Genomic DNA, 23,867 nt, shown 5'->3' on the forward strand with positions numbered 1-23,867 from the left:
GTTGCAGAAATGCTTGTTCTCTTGAAAGGTTTGTACAGTTCTCTGAGAAGCCTGATTTTCTCCAATTTTGACCTCTATATCCCCACCTGGTTACTGTGCTTTCAGTTGCCTGGATCCTGATCTCTGTAATTCCCTCCCTAAACCTGTTGGGGAACACTTCAGCGGTCACGGGCATTCGGCCTCTGATCTTCGGGTAAGCGTTCTTCAAGGCGGCCTTCACGACACATGACAACGCACAGTTGCTGAGCAGAGACTGATAGCCACACGAGGACGGCCTCAACCGGGATCTTGGGTTCATGTCACACTATCTGTAACCTCCATGACTTGCCTGGGCTTGCAAAATCTCACTAACTGTCCTGGCTGGAGACAATACACATTTCTTTAACCTGTGCTTAACCCTCCACTCACATTGTCTGTACCTTTAAGACTTGATTACCTGTAAAGACTCGCATTCCAACCATTACTTTGTAAATTGTGTCTTTATATCCCTGTTTGTGAATAGAATTCCCACTCACCTGATGAAGGGGCAGCGCTCCGAAAGCTAGTGGTTTGTGCTACCAAATAAACCTGTTGGACTTTAACCTGGTGTTGTGAGACTTCTTACTATACTGGGGGTGGCATGGTGGCACAGTAGTTTGCACTGCTGTCTCATAGCGTCAGGGACCTGTGTTCAGTTCTGGCCTCGGGTCACGTGTGGAGCTTGCACGTTCTCCCCCTGTCTGCGTGGGTTTCCTCCGGGTGTTCCAGTTTCCTCCCACAGTCCGAAAATGTGCGGGTTAGGTTGATTGGCCATGATAAATTGCCTCTTAGTGCCGGGGGAATTAGATGGGTAAATATGTGTGGTTGCGGGGATGGGACCTGCGTGGGATTGTTGTCGGTGCAGGCTCGATGGGCTGAAGGGCTTCCTTCTACACTGTAGATTCTATGATTCCAGTTTTAACATTTTAAAAATTCTTTTACGGGATGTGAGCATCGCTGGGTATGCCAGCATTTATTGTCCATCCCTAATTGTCCTTGAGAAGGTGGTGGTGAGCTGTCTTCTCAAACTGCTGCAGTCCATTCTGAATATCAGAAACACTGCTCAGTGAGTAAATTTTAATTTTTTTTTGTATATAATACTTGTAACATCAGGTTCTTTCTCCAATTAGGTATCCCTTTCATGAAAATTTGAGGAAAAATTTACCATTGATTAATCCAAGTGCGCTTGAAACCTTGGGCACTCTAATGCAAGAGATTCAAAATACCAGCGGGGCAGATCCTGAGATTCTGAAGAGCTGTGAGGTTAGTTGTCAGGTTCCATTTTGGAAATTAAATAGTACTATTGTTTAAGATGCTATGATAATATGAATGAATGTACAAATGTGTGGATTGGTCAACTCAGACCAGCCAGGTTGCAGCTTGACTCTTGGTCTGTGTTGAATTAGCTGTTCTCCGAAGTAGCCTTGACATATCATTTTTCTCAATATTTGACATTATCTGCACAATCTTCAGGTGACTTCTAGTTTGTCTTTTTAACTCTTAATATAACAGAAACACTTTTTTCTTTTGAAATTAAAATAACTGACACTTTTCGACTGCTGTCCCTGTAAGAATTTACCTTTAGTATAGTTCAGTTTAAAAAGAAAGAACTTTGATTCCTCTATGGCTTTTACATCTTTGGAATGTCCCAAGGTGCTTCACAGTGACAAATTACTTTTGAATTATTGTTATGTAGGTGAATGTGGCAGTCACACAGCAAGATCCCACAAATAGCAACTGGAGGGGGGGGGGGGATGTGTTTTAATGTTTCATCCAAACGTCAGTGCCATTGATATTGCATCAGTCCCTCAGTATATTGAAATTGCGACCCGCATTACATACTGAAATCCTGGAGTATGACTTGAACTCATAATCTTTGAACTCATCATCTTCAAACTCTCATGGTGAGAAAGCTCCCATTTAACCGATGACATGAGTATCATCGACTATCCAGTACCTATTCTAACGAAAATCATTTATAGAATTGTGAGTTAGAGAGATCTGGGAGGGAGAATTTACTGGTGAATGAAAATTATGATGCATTCTTATCATTGAATAGATAATATATTGTATATTTTTTTTCTGTGGGTTGTTAGGCAAGATGGCTGCAGCTCTTTAAATTAGTGGAAAAACAATACCAGGACCAAATCTTGTCTCAGCAGGACCAATACCAATGTCAGATCCAAGTGAGTAAATCATACTAAATAATATTGTTGCTTTCACAGGTAAAAAATATGTTTTTCGTGACTATATTGAGCTCATTAAGATGAAGAGTCAGTAGTGGCTAACACTGACTCTTCCACATTGGGCATCCATTGTTTACGTCAAGCACTTCTAGCTCATTTATAGCTAGGCTGGATGCAGAGAAATCTTATCTGTTCCTTAGCCTGAGCATTTCCCCTCGGACCAGTTACATTTTCACTTTCTCTTTCTTGCCATACCTTGTGGTTTTCCTGATTGTGATTAATAATTTGGGTGCACACCATAGGCAGCTTTATGGTGTGAGTTGGTGCTCTCTTAAAAGCATTGAAGGCTGCCAAAGTAATTTTACACAATAAAAAAAACTTATGGTACTTATTTGGTCTTGATTTTGCTATCGCATGGCACAGTATTCACAACATTGCTACATGTTTCTACATTTGCCAAGTGTTGAGCAGTTTACTTTCCAAAACCCCAAAACAAAATTCTGTATCTCACACCCCAGAGATGGTGAAGATGCTAATACCCAAGTGATAACAAATTACCTAATAATGATAGGTCGTGTAAAAACTGAAAACATTGCCATAGTGCAATAGGGTGTTCTGCTGAAGTAGAAGTACAAGTGTGTTAGAGCATGATAAGGAGGGAGGGATAGAGAACATGTTCTATGTTCTATAATAGTGTAGATTAGAGGGGCTTTAGATTGGTTTCACTGGTCGGCGCAACATCGAGGGCCGAAGGGCCTGTACTGCGCTGTAATGTTCCATGTTCTAACAGACATTTTAAAAATGGTTGAATGTGATAAATATACATGTAATTTTAATATGCTGACTGTCCTTATGAGTGCACAAATTATTTTGGAACTCTTCTCCCCAAAACCCCAAAAAATTGAGAATCAGTTTTTCAGTAGAGCCAGTTCTACTTACAGAATGTAAGTTTGTGCACTTGCATTCTTGTAGCCTGGCACAATAGGTAAGGGAAAACTGCATTGTGCAAATACTATGATCTATAATAAAATGGTATTATCAATGTAGGAGCCAACTCATCAGTTGTTTACATACTTTTACTTCCAGCTTATCCAGGATGAAATCAAAGCACTAATTCAGTTACAAAATGACATTGGTCTCGCACACTGTACAGCCAGATTGCCATCCTTTTCCGAACTTGCAAGTGACTCAATTGCATCTGGTTTTCATAATGGCCATCACTTGGAGGAACAGGAATGTAAAATAGAATCTGATGTTCAGTCTGATTGCAGTGAAACAGAGGAACAGGTAATGGCTACCAGTGAATGTAATCGTGAACAGAAAGAACTTCAGGACAACACACTACTGACCAGTGGATATGGAACATTTTTAGCCTCTGCACAATCCAGTTTTGTTACTGCAAATAAGGCCAGATTAAATGTTGCCAACAGTACACAGAATATGAAGGAAAATTATTCAATCCCACTTAAGCATAAACTATCCAGTTTTCCTCACCTGAAAGAAAATGGACAAGCATCATTTATTTTTGCCACTGGTGATGAACACTCTGTTGCACTTAAATTTCCAAACAAACCAATTCAAGACATGAGGACTAATCAGGAAGCAAGCAGCAATAAATCTAATTTGGAAATTAAAGCTCTGACTGATGGTCTGCATGGAATGCAGAATAAGGCTAATGGGTATGTACCAAAGTTTTAAATGAAATGTTTTTTAAATTCATATTTGTCTCGATATAACTTTCACTTTGTCCAATTAGAAGTTGATGATGGGATCTGTATTTTGGAAGGTAGCAGTAACAATGTGGAGAGTTTATTTATTTTTAACCAAGTCCAAATGAATCACAACTAATAGCTTTTAAAAGTTTTTTTTGAGGCCTCGCTCCCAGTATGGAACTTGGCAGCCTCAGGCAAAAGGTTGAATAGCAGGGGTTAGGCTGGTGCACTCGTCTCTCATGGGATTCTATGTCGCTTAGAGTGGTTATGGCACAGAAGGAGGCCACTCAGCCTATTGAGTCCACACTGACTCTTTGCAAGAATTACTTGGCAAGTTCCACTCCCAAACCCTTTCCCCGTCATCCTTAAATTTCTTACCTTCAGTTGCTTATCCAATTTTGTTTTAAAAGATGTTTGAATCTGCCACAACACCCAGGCATTGTTTATTTTTTTAAAACAGTTTTCCCTAATTTTACCTATGGTTCTTTTGCCAGTTATGTTAAATCTGGGTTTCTCAACCCTTTCACCACAGGAAACTGATTCTATCTATTGTTACGATTCCAGCTGATACCACCAGACAAGTCAGATCCCAGAATGGAACCTAGCTTGATAGATCTTAACTTTAATTTTTTGTTTAGATATGGAGATGAACAAAGTCGCAGGATGCCAAATTTAACTTTTAATAAAGAACAGAACATTTATTAAACAAGAAAATCAACTATTAATACATTACTTCAACTTGACTATATCTTTACAGATATATACAGATTTGTAAGGATCGCACAAGTTACAAAATATATCTTGTTCGCTAATATTTTCAGTAAGTACACATTCCATGTAAGCTAAGTGGTAAAATGTGATCAGACACACAACATTCTGAAAGCAAGTGACAGATGCCACCCAAACAAACCTCTATAGATTTCTCAAATACCCCGAGACGCTTGCCGGACTGAGTCAACTGATCTCACTGGAACGCTGTCTTCCACATGAGGGTTTCCAATCTATGCTCTTGAAGAATACACTTTTGGAATCTTCTCCCCCACAAGGCTTTCTCTTAGATGTCTTCACCAAGAATCCACATTCAGGGTTTCAACCTCCTTTTGGTATTCCTCTGCCCTGGGTCAACATGTGCATTCAAGTTTCCCTGCAATCTCTCAGGTACCCAGCCACATCAACGGAACACTACTGTTTCACATGTTGTATTAAGATGTCACAAACCTTGGGATCACCACGATATCTGGCTTCTTGCTAGCTGACATCTCCAGGTTTATTTTAAAGTTTATAAATTTAAAGTTGACGGCATGCTAACACTGCTGCCTCACAGTGCCAGGGACCCAGGTTCGATTTCTGACTTTCGATTTGGGTGACTGTGCAGAATCTGCACGTTCTCCTCGTGTCTGCATGGGTTTCCTCCAGGTGCTCCGGTTGCCTCCCACAGTCCGAAAGACCTGCTGGTTAGATGCATTGGCCATGCAAAATTTTCATTCAGTGTACCCGAACAGGTGCCGGAGTGTGGCGACTAGGGGATTTTCGCAGTAACTTCATTGCAGTGTTAATGTAAGCCTACTTGTGACACTAATAAATAAACTTTAATTCTAAACTTTAAATCACGTTTGCACCACATAGCTGTTTTTAACTGGGAATCTCTCCCGATGTCTCTTCACTGAACAGAACCCTTTTACCAGATTTCTGTTCTTTAATTCCTGGAACTCTCTTTGGTCCCATTCCCTGATTTCTGGGGTTTCTGCTCTTTAATTGTGTTATAGGTTGACCTGAGTGGGTTTGTAATCTGTAGTCCTTTCGGTATCTTGTCTGCTTTCTTGCATCTTTGTAGAAACTTGATGTCTGTGTCGATATGCACGATCTTCTTGGAGATCCTCTCCACTTGACACTTGACACAAACCCACTCAGGTCAACCTATAACACAGACTACACTGAGAGACTTTGCCATCGCACCTCTCTCACACTCCTCAAACACCTCATACACCAGCTCTACAGCAAACGCCGCAGTCTGGAAACCAAGATAGAATCCATATTCTCAACTTGCGCTCAGGACGCAGACCAGCTGCGAAACTCTGCCAAGCAGACGAGACAAACGAAAGCTAGTGGCGTTTGCTACCAAATAAACCTGTTGGACTTTAACCTGGTGTTGTTAGACTCCTTACTGTGTTAACCCCAGTCCAACGCCGGCATCTCCACATCATTCCTCTATCAGCCCAGGCAGCAATTGCTCTTTGTTTTCAAAAATGAAACTGTTTTTCCTGCTAGCTTAGCTCCTCCCATTTACCACATGATCCTGTGTATCTAGTCTAAAATCCCAGGAGAACTTAAGTAAACAAAAGGTCCATTAACTCTATAAAGTAATACATTCCTAGCTAAAATCAGTTATTCTGCTCTCACCATTGAGCTGCACTGTTTCCCAGATAAACCAACTCTTTTAATAAAACACTGCCTCTCAAAGCAGCCCCACCTTAAACAGAAAATATATCAAATTAGCACAGTGACATCACGAACCTCATTACAATGTGGGCATCTAAACCACAGGCTTTCAGCTGGAAGTTAACTTAAGTTTTAACTCTTTCTCAGCACACAAACACAGAAACACAAAATTAAGTTTAATTAAAATTTATACCTTTCTAATTCCCACAATACAAATTTAAATTACTTAAACTATCTCTATTTCCTAACGCTATCTACTCTGTCCAAAGCCCCCATGATTTTGAATACCTCTATCAACTTTCCTCTCAATATTTTCTATAAGGAGAACAGCTCCAGTTTCTCCAGCCTATCCTTGTAACTGAAGTTCCTCATCCCAAGGAACACCTGGTTGTCTGTTCACTCTACTCCTTAGCCTCTGGGGTCATCCATCCACTCTGCTGTCTTGCCTCTGGAATCTTCCGTCTGTTCTGCTGAATCACCTCTCTCTGCTTGCTGCCTTGCCTGCTGCTGGGCTGAGGTCTGCTGGCTCATCTACAGCTGAGACTTGACACAGCTGCCTTCCCCTTGCCTTGGGGCCTCACACTCCTGATGCCTGTCTCCCCCATGCCTGTCTGGTGTTTACTGCGGTTGCTCTCTGCCTGTGTACTTTTTAGCCGTGGTATAACCACCTCTCTGAACATACTATCCGCAGTCTTGCAGATGTGTTGGAGCCACTCCAGCTGCCACTTGAGTTCCACATTTTGGAGCTCGAGTTTCTGCAGCTGGTGACACTTCCTGCAGTTGTAATCATCGAGGGCACTTTGCATCTGCACAACTTCCCACATCCTGCAGGATACATGTTCCATATAGTCAAACTGCACTGATAGCTTGAACTTTTACCAGTTAACTTATGTTGCCCTTCCTTGTTTCTTGCTAAATATGTCAGTTCACATTCCTCTGCATTAAATTTCATCTGGCTCTTGTCCACCTATTCCTCCATCCTGTCTATCACTCCCCTCCTCAAGAGACAATGCTTCCATTATCTGCAAATTTTGAAACAGGATCCAGCATTCCCAAGGTTAAGTCTTTAACATATTTCAAGAAAAGCAGTAATCCTAGTCCTGACCTGTGAGGTCCATCATTGTATACCTGCCCCCACTCTGGAAAAACAACTGTTCGTCACTACTACAGGGCACATGAGCTGAAATAATGATGACATCATGTCTGGTTACTTAGATTTATGCTTGCACCGCACAATGTTTTTTTCCCCCTATTTCCCAAAGGAGAAGATGATTAGATGTAGATGGCCAGCTCTCTTCAGTGCTTGAAAGCAAAATACTCTTATCCTGCAGTTCTCTGATGAAACATCTGGACAGGAATGTTTGGATGGGATCTTGGCACCTATTTTGCCTTCAAATTAATTAATAACCATCATTCTCCTCTCCAGTAGTGCTGGGACAATTGTGTGCCTCTTCAGCACTTCTGGAGCCCAGATTGAATTAGGATTAATCAAATATGCATGGTGGACTTCCAGTGTGATTCTCATTGCCATTGTCCAGTTGTAAAATCCCACTGGTTTTACAGCAAGACTGCCAGTGAAGATGAGAATAGTTGAAAACACCATTAAAGGGTGAACTGGGTGAAGATTGAGCTAGTAGGTTCAGTGAAGGCCATGGCCAAGACTGGGGTTTTGCAGTGCTTAAAATAAAATGGTGACTGAAGAGGCTGGTGTATTGTCTGCGTCCTCCATTAGGGAATGTCAGAGCTGTTGCTTTTCAGCACTTACTACCACCTTCTCCATGGTGGTTCCACAAAGCAGTCGGCATAAGAGAAATCCATTGGGCACATGTGTCTGCCCCCACTGTTCTTTTCATGCAGCAGGCAGGCATGGAAGGAAAGATTTGTATTAATCCAATACTAGAATTGGGGTGTTCAGTCTGTGAGGCAACAACAACTATATTTGTAAAGCATCAAAGAGTCGATTAAAGGAGGAAGGTGAGGTATAGAGTTGGAGGAGAAATTCCAGAGTTTGAAGGCAAAGCTGCAAATTGTGGATCGATTAAAATCAAGAGGCTAGAATTATAGGAGTGCACATATCCTGGAGGATTGTAGATCTGGAGAAGATTACAAAGTTAGGGAAGGGCAAGGCATGGAGGTATTTGTAAACCAGAATCAAGAATTTTAAAGATGGATAGAAAGCAGATAGGAAGCAACAATGGCATAAATGGGTCATTTTCTGATTGGCAGTTAGTGACTAGTGGGGTTTCGCTGGGATCTGTGCTAGGACCCCAACAGTTCACATTATATATTACTGATTTGGAAGAGGGAACTGAATGTATTATCTCCAAATTTGCAGATGATACAAAGTTGTGTGAGAGGATGAGTTATGAGGAGAGATGATTTAGCGTGATTTGGACAGGCTGTGTGTGTGATCATCTGCATGGCAGATGCAGTGTAATGTGGATAAATGTGAGGTTATCCACTTTGGTAGCGATTATAGAAAGACTGGTTTGGTTTGATTTGATTTATTATTGTCACATGTATGAACATACAGTGAAAAGTATTGTTTCTTGCGCGCAATACAGACAAAACATACCATTCATAGAGAAGGAAATGAGAGAATGCAGAATGTAGTGTTACAGTCATAGCTAGGGTGTAGAGAAAGATCAACTTGATGCAAGGTAAGTCCATTCAAAAGTCTGACAGCAGCAGGGGAGAAGCTGTTCTTGAGTCGGTTGGTACGTGACCTCAGACTTTTGTATCCTTTTCCCGATGGAAGAGAGAATGTCCGGGGCACAATTATGCTGGCTGCTTTGCCGAGGCAGCGGGAAGTGTAGACAGAGTCAGTGGATGGGAGGCTGGTTTGCATGATGGATTGGGCTACATTCACGACCTTTTGTAGTTTCTTGCGGTCTTGGGCAGAGCAGGAGCCAAACCAAGCTGTGATACAACCAGAAAGAATGCTTTCTATGGTGCATCTGTAAAAGTTGGTGAGAGTCATCGCTGACGTGCCAAATTTCCTTAGTCTTCTGAGAAAGTAGAAACGTAGGTGGGCTTTCTTAACTGTAGTGTCAGCATGGGGGGGACCAGGACAGGTTGTTGGGGATATGGACACCTAAAAACTTGAAGCCCTCGGGATTAAGACAGATTGTTACTTGAATGGGTGTAAATTGAGGGAGGTGGATATTCAATGAGACCTTGGAATCCTCATGCATCAGTCACTGAAAGTAAGCCTGCAGGTACAGCAGGCAGTAAAGAAGGCAAATGGCTTTCATAGTGAGAGGATTTGAGTATAGGGATAGGGCTGTTTTGCTGCAATTGTATAGGGTGAGGCCACATCTGGAGTATTGTGTGCAGTTTTGGTGTCCTTATCTGAGGAAGGATGTCCTTGCTATAGAGGGAGTGCAGCGAAGGTTTACCAGGCTGATTCCTCGGATGGCATGTCTGTCATACAAGGAGAGATTAAATCGGTTAGGGTTATATTCACTGGAGTTTAGAAGAGTGAGAGGGGATTTCATTGAAACTTATAAAATTCTAATAGTGTTAGACCGGGTAGATTCAGAAAGCATGTTCCCAATGATGGGGGAGTCCAGAACTCGGGGTCATAGTTTGAGGATAAGGGAGTAAACCTTTTAGAACTGAGGTGAGGAGAAATTTCTTCACCAGAGGGTGGTTAATGTGTGGAATTCACTAACACAGAATGTAGTTAGGCTAAAACGTTGTGAGATTTCAAGAAGAAATTAGAAATAGCTCTTGGGGCTAAAGGGATCAATGGATATAGGGGAAGGGGGAATCAGGATATTGAATTCAATGATCAGCTATGATCAAAATGAATAGCAGAGCAGGCTCAAAGGGCTGAATGACCAAATCCTTTTAATTGCTTCTTGTTGCTTTTAGTTTCTATGTTTAAAACAACAAGCTTCACCAGCCAAACTTTCCCTTATTCTTTGCTGTGATCCTCACTGATTCTGGATGAGATTACAGAGGAAAATCCAACCCAGCATATCCTAAGGTAGAAGAAAACAGAGACCCAATTTTATAGACAGTTTAACTTTGTTTTCATGGGCATGTCCAATAGCATCAAAATAATAATCATTTTTTTTAAGTTTGACGTCATGGGCACAGAAAGTTAAACAGAAGAATCAGAAATCAAAACTTGCAAAGGGATCTGGATTGGAGAGGACACAGCCACAAGGATGTGGGCCGCCACAGGAGATTGAAACACCAGAAGATGTAAGTGTTGATGTTATTTAAGCTACAATTAAAGCTACTCTTCCAGCAGTTTTCTCTGAATACTCATGAATTCTACAGCCGTTATTGCTCTTCAAAGTGGAGAACTATCTCTGAAGGCTTTTGATAATCTATTGTAATTTTATGCTGTCGATTTAATGTTTCTTTCTCCCTCCCTAACAGCCCTGTGGGTGTGCCTACACTACATGGATGGCTGTGGTTGAAGAAGGCAGCTCACTACCAGTACCTCGAGGGCAATTAGGGATGGGCAACGAATGTTGGCTAGCCAGCGAAGCCCGCATCTCATGAAATTTGTATTTAACGGAGGAAAGATGTGCAGGTTAGGTGGATTGGCCATGCTAAACGCACAAGGTTATGGGGTAGGGTACGGGCTGGGCCTGGGTAAGATGCTCTTTTGGAGAGTCAATGCAGACTCAATGGGCCGTATAGTCTCTTTCTGCACTGTAGGGATTCTATGGTTCTTTGATAAAAGCTGTCAATGAACATTTAATTATTGTGCATTGTGAAGTATTGACTGGTGACGGTATGTTTTGAAGCATCAAACAACCGGTTATCAGTTAGTTCTGAGGAAATTTATCAATGTATCTGGAGCTACATGGAAACAAGAATGAACCATGGCACAATGTTTAACTAAATAATAATCTTGTTGTAAAGTAATCTTTAGGGATGAGCAACCATAATATGGGATTATGTTTAAAAGTGAGGTAGTTCAATCTGCACTAGGGTTTTAAATTTGAACAAAGGAAACAATGGAAGTATGAGGGACAAATTGGCTGAGGTGGATTGGGAAAGTATGTTAAAAGGGATGATGGTACACAGGCAATGGATATCCTTTAAATAATTATTACATTGTTTACTGCAAGTATACATTTCTTCAAGGCACAAAAATCCACAAAGAAATGTCAGTTAACTTGGCTAACAAAAGAAGTTAAGGATTGTACAAGATTAAAAGAAAAGGTCTATAAAGTTGCCAGAAATGATAGTAAACCTGAGGATTATTAGAGTACAGCAAAGTAGGACCAACAAACTGATAGAGATAGGGGGAAGAGAATATGAATATAAAGTAACAAAATAGACTGTATTTAAAAAAAACTTTTGACTAAGGTAAATATGGATCCAATACAGGCAGAGTCAGGAAAATTTATAATGGGAAATAGCAAAATGGCAGAGAAGCTAAATGATTACTTTATGTCTGTCTTCACTGGGGAAGATACAAAAAAATCTCCCAGAATTAGAGATCCAGGGGACTAAGGAGAATGAGGAATTGAAGAAAATCAGTATTAGTAAGAAGGTTGTATTGGAGAAATTAATGGGACTGTAGATGATGGGAGTGATCTTGCTGGCATGGTGAGCCGCAAGACAGTGTGGGTTCGCGCCTGGCTTCTCTACTCTCACAATGATACCGGCACTGAATTGCCAGCATAATCAGCCTCTCGCTTGGAAAGGACACGAGGCTGATTCCAATGTTCATTTGCTAATTTAAATATTATTAGAGAGCCCAGGATACAATCATCCGGGCACACCTGCCATAACGGCCTAGGTTGGGGGTGGAGAGACAGTGCCTCTTGGGCAGTGCCAGCCTGGCACCCTGGAACTGCCCACAGGTGCCTAAGGGGAGGCCGTGTGTGGGGAGCTAAGCACTCTGTATTGGGGATTGCCTGGGTGAGAATCACACTTTGCCTCATTTTTTGTTTCTTAAGTCATAAGATTTGATTTTTATTTTCTCTCGCCGAAAATACTGGTCTGAAACACTCCCGTTTTCACGATTGTTCAGCACTTAGAATGTTTTTGGTAAGATTGTCCCCTGGGATCTGATATTCTACATCCCAGAGTGATGAAAAGTTTTTAAAGTTTATTTATTAGTGTCACAAGTAGGCTTACATTGACATTGCAATGAAGTTGCTGTGAAAAGCCCCTAGTTGCCACACTCCAGCACCTGTTCGGGTACACAGGGAGAATTTAGCATGGCCAATGCACCTAACCAGCATGTCTTTCGGACTGTGGGAGGAAACCAGACCACCTGGAGAAACCCACGCTGACACGGGGAGAACGTGCAGACTCAGCACAGACAGTGACCCAAGCCGGGAATTGAACCTGGGTCCCTGGTGCTGTTAGGCACCAGTGCTAACCACGGTGCCATCGGGCTGCCCCAAGAGGTAGCTATAGAGATTGTGGATACATTGGTTATTATCTTCCAAAATTCTATAGAATTTAGAAAGGCCCCTACAGATTGGAAGGTAGCAAAAGTCACCACACTATTTAAGAAGGAAGGTGAGAGAAAACTGGGAACCATAGACCTGCTAACCTGACATCAGTAGTAGGGAGAATGCTAGTACTACAAGGATCACAACTTGGGCCCCAGCTGTTCACAATATGTATCAATGATTGGGATCTGAGAACCAAATGTCCCCTTACCTTAGGAAGGATATTATTTCCAAGTTTGCAGATGACACAAAGTTAGATGGGAATGTGTGTTGTGAGGAAGATGCAAAACAGCTTGAAGAAGAGTTGGGCAGACTTAATGAGTGGGCAAGAAAATAGCAGATGGAATATGATGTGAAAAGCTATGAGGTTCTCCAGTGTGGTGGGAGGAATGGATGTGCAGAATAATTCTTAAATAGTGAGAGATTAGAAAGTGTAGATGTACAAAAGGGCTTGGGTGTCGTTGTCAGCTACTGAAAGCTAACCTGCAGGTGCACAAAACAATTAGGGAGGCTAATGGTATGTTGGCCTCGATTCCTGCACTCAATTACTCTTGTGATAGTGAAGTCTTGCTTCAATTTGATTTGAGTTATTATTGTCACGTGTTAGTATATAGTGAAAAGTATTGTTTCTTGCACGCTATACAGACAAAGCATGCTGTTAATAGAGAAGGAAAGGAAAGAGTGCAGAATGTAGTGTTACAGCCATAGCTAGATGTAGAGAAAGATCAACCTAATGTAACTTAATTGTATAGAAGCTTGGTTAGACTCCACTTGAAGTACTGTGTGCAGTTTGGTCCACTTGTCTCAGAAAGGATATTATTACCATCGAGGGAGTGCAATGAAAGTCCACCAGACTTGTTCCTGGGATGGCGGGACTGTACCATGAAGAGAGATGGAAAAGCTGGATCTGTATTCTCTAGTGTTTCGAAGAATGAGAGATAATCTCATTGAAACCTACAAAATACTTGAAGGAACAGACAGGGTAGATGCTAGTAAGATGTTTCCCTTGGTTGGGAGTCTTGAGCTGGGGCTGCCACTTAAGTCTGAGATAAGGAGAATCTTCTTATCTTCTTAATCTTATTGTGAATCTTTGGAATTCTCTGCCCCAGAGAATTGTGCAAACTCAGTCATTGAGCATGTTTAAAACAAATATTGACAGATAAATACCAGTGACATAAATGCTATATGGTATTTAGATACATAATGGATAGTAAGAGGCTTTTTCCAAGGATGGAAGTGTCAATTACAAGGGGGCACAAGTTCAAGGTGAGAGGGGAAAGTTTAAGGGAGATGTGCGGGGGAAGCTTTTCATACAGAGTGGTGGGTGCCTGGAATGTGCTGCTAGAGGAGATGGAGGAAGCAGGCACATTAACAAATTTAATAGGTGATCTGGATGGTTAGATGAATAGGGAGGGAATAGAGGGATATAGACCGAGTAAGGGCAGAAGGTTTTTTTTAGTTTAGTTAGGGCATCATGATTGGCATAAGCTTGGAGGACCGAAGGGCCTGTTCATGTGCTGTACTTTTCTTTGTTCTCTATAAAGGGATATGGGATAGTGTGAGGAAAAAGGCACTGAAGTGGATGATCAACCATGATTGTATTGAATGTTGGAGCAAGCTCAATGGCTTGCCCATGTTCTTATGTTCCTGTGTTTCCAGAAATTGTGGGTTCTATGGAAGGCAATTTAATCAACTTTTTGACATTTTTCTTGATGTACATTTAAAGAATGCCTTCATGCATGTTATTTAGGTAATTCAAATACACAATTAAAATGTCATTAAACATGACAATTCCTTATGTAACACCATCAAAAGGACTGCAGCAATTCAAGAAGGCCACACTTGTCTGGGCAAATGTGGATGGGCAATTCTTACAATCTAACCAGCAAAACACTCAGTCTGAGAAGAAATTGAAAGAACAGTATTAAGTAATTTAAAATGACTTTATGCAATTATTTTTGTGTAGAACAAAGTTTTACATTTAAATTACTTTTCTAAATTTCAGGTAAATTTGCAATCTGCAGGCTCATCTCATAACTGCTTCTACCTCAACAGACCTTCCACCAGTCCAAATTCCTTGGTATCTAATGTTTCAGGTAAATACAAATTCCAGCTTCTTTGACCCTTGAATTTAATGTCTGGATTATTTTGTAATTAGTCATTCTATCTTTCTTAGATATTAACCTGCCCAGAATTCCATCACATCCATGATGCAGAAAAACTGTTTTCAGACCTTTGCAGTGCTTCCTTATGTTTGGAGACCAAGATGTTGTGCAGACAGAATGGATACCTATTTTCCCATGAAGCTCTCTCTGAATACTGCTGCACCTCTTTGTCTGTCTATTGTGTAGCTCAGAGGGGAATTAAACATAGTGTGGGATCAGACTTGGTGATGTTTTTACTCAGGATGGTGCAAGTTGATGTTCAGCACACCATATAACTATGTCATATTGAGCTTAATTTTTATTGGTAGGAGTGCATTTTTATTTGTAGGATGGCATTAAATACAGAAAAGTCCCACCATTTGTGAAGGTTCCCATGAAATCTTGCCAGTGATGAAATTGCAAATGAAAACCATGCTTTTGAATGGGACTGAATTATATAGTTTGCAGCCATGCAAGGGCAATATTAGTTTGGGCAGATACTCTAAAGCAGTGGTTCCCAATCAGTGTGTCATGAAGAACTCCTCCAAGTGTGCCGCGAAAAAAAATTCAAAATGATTACAAATTCTTGTAATTAAACTAAAACTAACCTTTGTCTTCAACTCTGTGGTTGACATCGCCAAGACTTTGTCAGAGATCCTTGGTTACCAGCAACCTTAGGCACACTTATTCGACTCTTAACACAAACCGTGCTGGTCACCATGCATTCAATGCAAGGTCTTTAATTACTTGTACACAGGGAGAACTCCCCTCCCTCCATCGAAATGGCTGGAGTAGTTCTGACGTTACAGAGAAATAACTCAGCAGCTATAGTCAATCACAGCAAATCAAGAACAAGAGATTTTTCACATCTTTCATTGACATACATATTTGCCAATTAAATCCTGGCTTTTCACCCTTTCTCATTCGATGAAAAATTGACTTCTGCGAATCCTTTATTTGCATAGCTTATCCCCATATCTTGCCTTTGGTTTTTGTTATGGAAAAAATCTGGTCTTGTTCACCCTCCGGTGAAGGTCAAAAAGCAGAATGTTATGTGGCCTAGTCTGAAGCAAGCAGGGTCCCTTGAAGGTCTGCAACTGATAACATTCTCACAAGCTGTTGTAGAGAAGGCATGATTTTTAAAAATCTGAGCATTTTAACTTCCACAACCTGATAATCCTCAGGCCTCGATAGGCTCCTGAGACTTCTGTCCTGTGCTTCACCTTTCTCTTTTTAAATTATAATACTGCTTTTTTCTCATGCTTCATTTCCCTACCTGAGGTGATAGTACTCAAAATATCAATACAAAAGCAAAGTACTGAAATCTGACATAAGAAGAAAACATGTTAGAAAAACTGAGATAATCAGGCAGCATCTGTGAAGAGAAACGGTCAACGCTCATTTTGAAAACCATTTCAGAATATTAAATCAAGTACGTACTGGATAAATTATTTGTGAACTGTGTCAAAGTTCCCTTTATATTGTACTGTATACATTTTTCCAAGTCAATAGCCCAGATTTAGTGATAGCTGGAACTGAAGCTATCAGTACTCAGCATTATTATGGTAGAAATCAGGTTTTTGGCATCCATACATGCACAGTGAAATATATAAACTCGCTTTTCCTGATTCCCCTCTGGATTTTCCACCTGTGTCGCCATTCTATCTGACGGCGAACACGGGCTGAAAATCGCCCCAAAAAGCCTTTTGCTGAAGGGCAGTTCAGAGAAAAAAGTAAGTGTGCCTCAATTTTTTTTATAGTTTAGAGGTGTGTCGTGACATGCTAAAGGTTGGGAATCACTGCTGTACAGTAAATTGTGGCTCAGTACCTGTATACAACAGACAGGGGAGTCTCTGAGCAGTACATTGATGAAGATTTAAAATTGAATGGAGCCATTATTGCAGCTCTGGACTCAGCAGTTCAGACATTCCTGGGTTAGTTCCTTCAATCAGGCTGCACTTCAGCTGAAACCATTCCAGTCTCTGCTCCCTCATGGTTGCCATCTCCCCAGGGAAAGAAAAGAGAGGGAGATAAGTGAACATCATTGATGCAATGGACGATGCAGTAAACAAAATACAAAGTGCAAGCAAGTGAAAATGTGAACCAGGAAGTCACGAATGGCAGAATGTTACTGTATTTTCATCTGAATGCAATATTTGTACATGCATTACAAAGCAACTTGCAATTGACCAGTGGATACAAAAACATATCTCTTTCTTTGTATTTTAATGGTATTTTTACATTTGATCTCTGGTTACTGACTCATTCCCAATTTGTCTTGTCAAAATTGATCTTAATTTTGAACACTGCTGACAATATCCTGGCAATAGTATTGAAGACTTGTGCTCCAGAGCCTACCGCATCCCTAGCCAAGTTGTCCCAGTACAGCTACAGCACTGGCATGTGGAAAATTGCCCAGGTTTGTCCGGTACACACAAGCAGGACAAATCCAACCTGGCCAATTATTGCCCATCACTCTCGATCAAGTGGCACTTGCTTAGCAATAACCTGTTCATGACACCCAGTTTAAGTTCTACCAGAGCTACTCAGCTCCTGACCTCATTACCACCTTGGTTGAAAAATGGACAGAACAGCTAAACCCCAGCGGTGAGATGAGTATGACTGCCCTTGACATCAAGGCAGCATTTGACTAAGTGTGGCATCAAAAAGCCCTAGCAAAACTAGAGATAATAGGAATCAGGGAGAAAACACTCTGCTGGTTGGAGCCATGCCTAGCACAAAGTTGGAGCTGGTTATTGGATGTTAATAATCTCAGTTCCAAGACATAAATGCAAGAGTTCCTCAGGGTAGTGCCCTTGGCCCCAACCATCTTCAGCTGCTGCATCAGTCACCTATCATTGGGTCAGAAATTAGGATATTCGCTGATGAATGCATATTGTTTAGCACCATTCGTAACTCCTCAGATACTGATGCAGTCCATGTCCAAATGCAGCAGGTCGTGGACAAGATCCAGGTTTTGGCTGACAAATGGCAAGTAATATTCATACTACACAAGTGCCAGTCAATGACCATCTCCAACAGGAGAGAATCTAACCATTGTCCCACCCAAAGCCTGTACACCATCTACAAGACACAAGTCAGGAGTGGATGAGTGCAGCTCTAATAACACTCAAAAACTAAAGCATCCCGACTGTGCAGGAGACCATTTGGCTCAGAGTCTGCACTTACTCTCCGAAAGAGCATCTTACCAAGGCCCACCCCCACCTATTTCCCAGTAACAACACGCATTTACCCTGTTAATCTCTCTAACTTACACATCCTGGGACACTAAGGGGCAATTTAGCATGGCCAATCCACCTAACCTGCACATCTTTGGACTGTGGGAGGAAACTGGAACACCTGAAAGAAACCCACGCGCACACTGGGAGAATGTGCAACCTTGTCACAGACAGTCACCTGTGGAGATCTGTGTGGAGTTTGCACGTCCTCCCCGTGTCTGTATGGGTTTCCTCCGGGTGCTCTGGTTTCCTCCCACAGTCCGAAAGACATGCTGCTTGGGTGCATTGGCCTTGCTAAATTGCCCTTTTATGTCCTGGCATGCGTAGGTTAGAGGGATTAGTGGGGTAAGTATGTGGGGTTAGGGGGATCAGGCCTCGGTGGGATTGTTGTCGGTGTGGACTTGATGGGCTGAATGGCCTCCTTCTGCGCTGTAGGAATTCTATGATTCACCTGTTGTGCCTGCCGCACAGTCTGTTTTAATTCTTATAAGTTGGACAAATAATTGCGAGTGGACTTCTTGTTAGTATAGTATTTATTCACACACAATTATTAACACCCACCCAATCAATACTAAGTTATCTTACAGAATACTGACATTCAAGTCCAAGACAAGATCTTGACTTGACTTTTGCGTGACTGGCAAGTACCCAGGCAGATATTGGCCTTTATCCGCGTGTTGGTCTCCATGGTCCTCTTCGTAGTCTGTTCCTTTGGTCTGGTCTGATATTCTGGCTCTGGTCTTCCTTCTTTGGTGTGAACAAAGAACAAAGAAAATTACAACACAGGAGCAGGCCCTTCGGCTCTCCAAGCCTGCACCGACCATGCGACTTAACTAAAACCCCCTATCCTTGTGGGGACCATATCCCTCCATTCCCATCCTATTCATGTATTTGTCAAAATACCCCTTAAAAGTCACTATCGTATCTGCTTCCACTACCTCTCCCGGCAGCGAGTTCCAAGCACCCTCCACCCTCCGTATAAAAAAAAATCTTGCCTTGTACATCTCCTTTAAACCGATGCCCCATAGTAATTGACTCTTCCACCCTGGGAAAAAACTTCTGACTATCCACTCTGTCCATGTCCCTCATAATCTTGTAGACTTCTATCAGGTCGCTTCTCAACCTCCGTCGTTCCAGTGAGAACAAACCAAATTTCTCCAACCTCTCCTCATAGCTAATGCCCTCCATACCAGGCAACATCCTGGTAAATCTTTTCTGTACCCACTCCAAAGCCTCCACATCCTTCTGATAGTGTGGCGACCAGAATTGAACACTATATTCCAAGTGCAGCCTAACTAAGGTTCCATAAAGCTGCAACATGACTTGCTAATTTTTAAACACAATGCCCTGGCCGATGAAGGCAAGCATGCTGTATGCCTTCTTGATTAACTTCTCCACCTGTGTTGCCACTTTCAATGACCTGCGTACCTGGACACCCAGATCCCTCTGTCTATCAATGCTGTTAAGAGTTCTGCCATTTACTGTATATTTCCTATCTGTATTAGACTTTCCAAAATGCATTACCTCACATTTGTCCGGATTAAACTCCATCTGCCATCTCTACGCCCAAGTCTCCAACTGATCTATATCCTGCTGTATCCTCTGACGGTCCTCATTGCTATCCGCAAATCCACCAACCTTTGTGTTATCTGCAAACTTACTAATCAAACCAGTTACATTTTCCTCCAAATCATTTATACATATTACAAACAGCAAAGGTCCCAGCACTGATCCCTGAGGAACGCCACTTGTCAGAGCCCTCCATTCAGAAACACACTCTTCCACTGCTACCCTCTGTCTTCTATGAGCGAGCCAGTTCTGTATCCACTTTGCCAGCTCACCTCTGATCCCATGCAACTTCACCTTCTGCACCAGTCTGCCATGAGGGACCTTGTCACAGGCCTTACTAAAGTCCAGTGTGGTGGCTCTCCTTGTGCTGGTCGTTGCTGGTGATGGTCATTGTTATTGTGGTTCGTTCATTGGGGAGAGAAAGAGAGATTCTTCTGTTGTGCAGCACCTTTTACATCTCGTTGGCTTCACGCCCTTTTTGGCCATTGCCAATCAATCAATCAGGGCTTGGTCATCCTGCTGCCACACCGATCTCTGGGTATGTACCCAATGGCCATGCCTGAAGGTGCTGGAAACATGTAGGTTGCATACCTCCCTCCTAAATAAGGGGTTATGGCACCCCTGTGTCTGGTAAACTACAGTAAGAAGTCTCACAACACCAGGTTAAAGTCCAACAGGTTTATTTGGTAGCAAATACCATAAGCTTTCGGAGCGATGCCCCTTTGTCAGATGGAGTAGTTATCTGTTCTCCAACAGTACACAGACACAGAAATCAAGTTACAGAATACTAATTAGAATGCAAATCTCTACAGCCAGCCAGGTCTTAAAAGGTACAGATAATGTGGGTGGAGGGAACATTAAACACAGGTTAAAGAGATGTGTATTGTCTCCAGACAGAACAGCTAGTGATATTATGCAAGATCAGGGGGAAGGCTGTGGCGAGCTGTGGGGGTTACTGATAATGTGACATAAATCCAACATCCCGGTTTAGGCCATCCTCATGTGTGCGGAACTTGGCTATCAGTTTCTGCTCAGCGACTCTGCGCTGTCGTGTGTTGTGAAGGCCGCCTTGGAGAACGCTTACCTGAAGATCCAAGGCTGAATGCCCGTGACTGCTGAAGTGCTCCCCCACAGGAAGAGAACAGTCTTGCCTGGTGATTGTCGAGCGGTGTTCATTCATCCGTTGTCGTAGCGTCTGCATGGTTTCCCCAATGTACCATGCCTCGGGACATCCTTTCCTGCAGCGTATCAGGTAGACAACGTTGGCCGAGTTGCAAGAGTATGTACCGTGTACCTGGTAGATGGTGTTCTCACGTGAGATGATGGCATCCGTGTGGATGATCCGGCACGTCTTGCAGAGGTTGCTGTGGCAGGGTTGTGTGGTGTCATGGTCACTGTTCTCCTGAAGGCTGGGTAGTTTGCTGCGGACAATGGTCTGTTTGAGGTTGTGTGGTTGTTTGAAGGCAAGAAGTGGGGGTGTGGGGATGGCCTTGGCGAGATGTTCGTCTTCATCAATGACATGTTGAAGGCTTCGGAGGAGATGCCGTAGCTTCTCCGCTCCGGGGAAGTACTGGATGACGAAGGGTACTCTGTCCACCGTGTCCTGTGTTTGTCTTCTGAGGAGGTCGGTGCGGTTTTTCGCTGTGGCGCATCGGAACTGTTGATCGATGAGTCGAGCACCATATCCTGTTCTTATGAGGGCATCTTTCAGCGTCTGGAGGTGTCTGTTGCGATCCTCCTCATCTGAGCAGATCCTGTGTATTCGGAGGGCTTGTCCGTAGGGGATGTCTTCTTTTACGTGTTTAGGGTGGAAGCTGGAGAAGTGGAGCATCATGAGGTTATCCGTGGGCTTGCGGTACAGTGAGGTGCTGAGGCGACCGTCCTTAATGGAGATGCGTGTGTCCAAGAATGCAACCGATTCCGGAGAGTAGTCCATGGTGAGTCTGATGGTGGGATGGAACTTGTTGATGTCATCATATAGTTGTTTCAGTGATTGCTCACCATGACTCCAAAGGAAGAAAATGTCATCAATGTATCTAGTGTATAGCATTGGTTGAAGGTCCTGTGCGGTGAACTACATCTTGTAAACTACCCAGTTTGACCAGAAAATGTCCTTTGTCCTTGAGATACATCCTATGTATTCCAACGTCTGCAGCTGCAGCCTGTTTATTTCTGTCCAGTTTATTTTGAGGCTGCAGCCTGTCTGTTTCAGTGCTTATTCAATTATCCCAGCGTGCTCTTGTAAACCGCCATCTTAGGTGGCCCATTTGGCCACAGTCCCTCCTTTTGATCCTGAACATGAAGCGTGATGGATCACAGACTCAGGACCAATATTTGTCAGGAATTTCCAGTCACTCAACAGTCAAGTAAGGCTCAGGCATTGGCATGCACAGTAATAACAAATCCCTACAACATATTTAATTTCAGAAGCTACAGACAGCAAACATTCTACTGTTAACCATGAATTGCAAACAACCAGTCATTCTAAAACAAAATCATTACAATAAGCCAATTACAAACAACCAAACATTCAAAACAAAACATTACAATAAAATATTCACAAATCCGGGGTACATTCCGATGTTAGGATTTCCAATTATCCATTAGTGCAACTAGCAATCCGGCAGGTTTCAATAAACGTTGCTCGACTGAATTAGAGGGGTCCGTGATCAAGGGTGAACCCTACGTCCTGCCTCCAGGTGATCCTCTTTTTCCATCGGCAGAATTGGACTGTGAGGATGATGAGATATACCTGGGTGAACAAGATCAGTAATACCGCCAGGTGTGACATTAGGCGAACAAATGGGTGTATTTGAATGTTTGAACCCCAGTTCCAAAGATCATCCCACCATGTGGTGGCCTTAATTTTGTTAATTTTCCTTTTCACCTCTTGGGTTTGCTGAATTGCTTTGGTGAAGGTTGTGTGGGCTGTAGTCAATTTTATCCAAATCTTGTTTAATTCCTTTGGTAGGGGTTTTAGGCTTGTGTCGTATTTCTCATGGTACTCCCCTAGAGTCTGTCGGAGCTCATCAGTGGCGTTTAAATCTACCCTCTCCAACTTGTAAATATCTATTAGTTGAATGAGACCACCCTGGCTGGTATGTCTGGTATGATGCAGAATGTTGTGTCGGTAATGTTGCGATGTGTTGTGCCATACTGATGTTATTTCAGGGAGATGGTAAGACAGGAATTCCCTGCTCCCTTGCAAGCTACTGAGTTATGTCTGTGTCCAGGCTACGAGCTTCTACTGAGCAATTTAGACGAGTGTTTGTTCTGAAGCCACATACTGCATGCTCATTTAAGTAAACTGGATACGGGCATGTGATTATTTCGTCAGTGTGCTGCCATCTGTCCAGAGTAGTGCCTATGAGTCTCCCGTCTTTCTCCACTGCATGAGATAAAGTGCCGTCGTACCCTATCCAGATATCCTCCTGGAGAGTCCCTATATTTTCTACTTCAAAAACCCTCAGTCCAACCCGGTCGTCAGTGATTATGGGGATCCCTAATATAATTCCCAGGGCTTTCCCTGGAGTCCCTTTGCAGTTGTCATTGAACCAACTGTCAACTGTCGCATCTGGCAGCCAGATCACTTTGGGTGTTCTTACCTGTGAATAGGTGTTCCATCTGCTCGTCACTAATCCAAGACGGAACCTGTCTGCTGCGTACCTGTTCTAGGTTTTCCCTTAGCTCCTCTATCATCCACAGTCCATATGCACTACATAAAGTCCAGTTCTGTTGTCGGTCATTATCCTCCAATTTTTCCCTAATTGGTTGATTGTCTTGGCATGTCCTTCTATTACAGCAACCATGTGGCTGCTGGTGGCATTCCCGGTCAGTTCCCCTTCAGCATCTTGCGGATTGCTCTCATTAATGGAATTTAATGTCTGTTTAAACTGTCGGGTCAGAATCTTCAGTTTATTGTCCAGGTCGGCTAAATCAAGGGCATTGATGGTTGCTACCCCTACCCCGTATGTTGTGGCCATGTCATTAACTAACGTTCTCTTGGATCTTTCCTGTCTTTCGTCCATTCCTATCTTTCGTCTTAACAGTCTGTGAGTCAGGTGGAGGTATAGTCTCAAATTGGGGAGAGTACCACTCTGGCAGTTGGGTCCCAGCTATATCCACC

The 23,867-nt window shown here is 42.5% G+C and overlaps 1 protein-coding gene across 13 annotated transcripts in view; it reads left to right on the plus strand.

The window, feature by feature from the left end:
• Positions 1 to 23,867, plus strand: part of mphosph9 (M-phase phosphoprotein 9) — a 112,825-nt gene that overhangs the window by 9,159 nt on the left and 79,799 nt on the right. For 12 of the 13 annotated variants that reach the window (XM_078227116.1, XM_078227121.1, XM_078227113.1 and 9 more), the window contains exons 3-7: positions 1,149 to 1,281; positions 2,115 to 2,204; positions 3,291 to 3,883; positions 10,441 to 10,567; positions 14,795 to 14,885. In XM_078227116.1, the coding sequence (XP_078083242.1) occupies positions 1,149 to 1,281; positions 2,115 to 2,204; positions 3,291 to 3,883; positions 10,441 to 10,567; positions 14,795 to 14,885 (1,034 nt within the window). The remainder of the gene's footprint in view (positions 1 to 1,148; positions 1,282 to 2,114; positions 2,205 to 3,290; positions 3,884 to 10,440; positions 10,568 to 14,794; positions 14,886 to 23,867) is intronic. The other variant, XM_078227124.1, reaches the window with a different exon arrangement.

The sequence above is a fragment of the Mustelus asterias genome, chromosome 13 (assembly GCF_964213995.1).
Source record: "Mustelus asterias chromosome 13, sMusAst1.hap1.1, whole genome shotgun sequence".
Taxonomy (NCBI): Eukaryota; Metazoa; Chordata; class Chondrichthyes; order Carcharhiniformes; family Triakidae; genus Mustelus; species Mustelus asterias.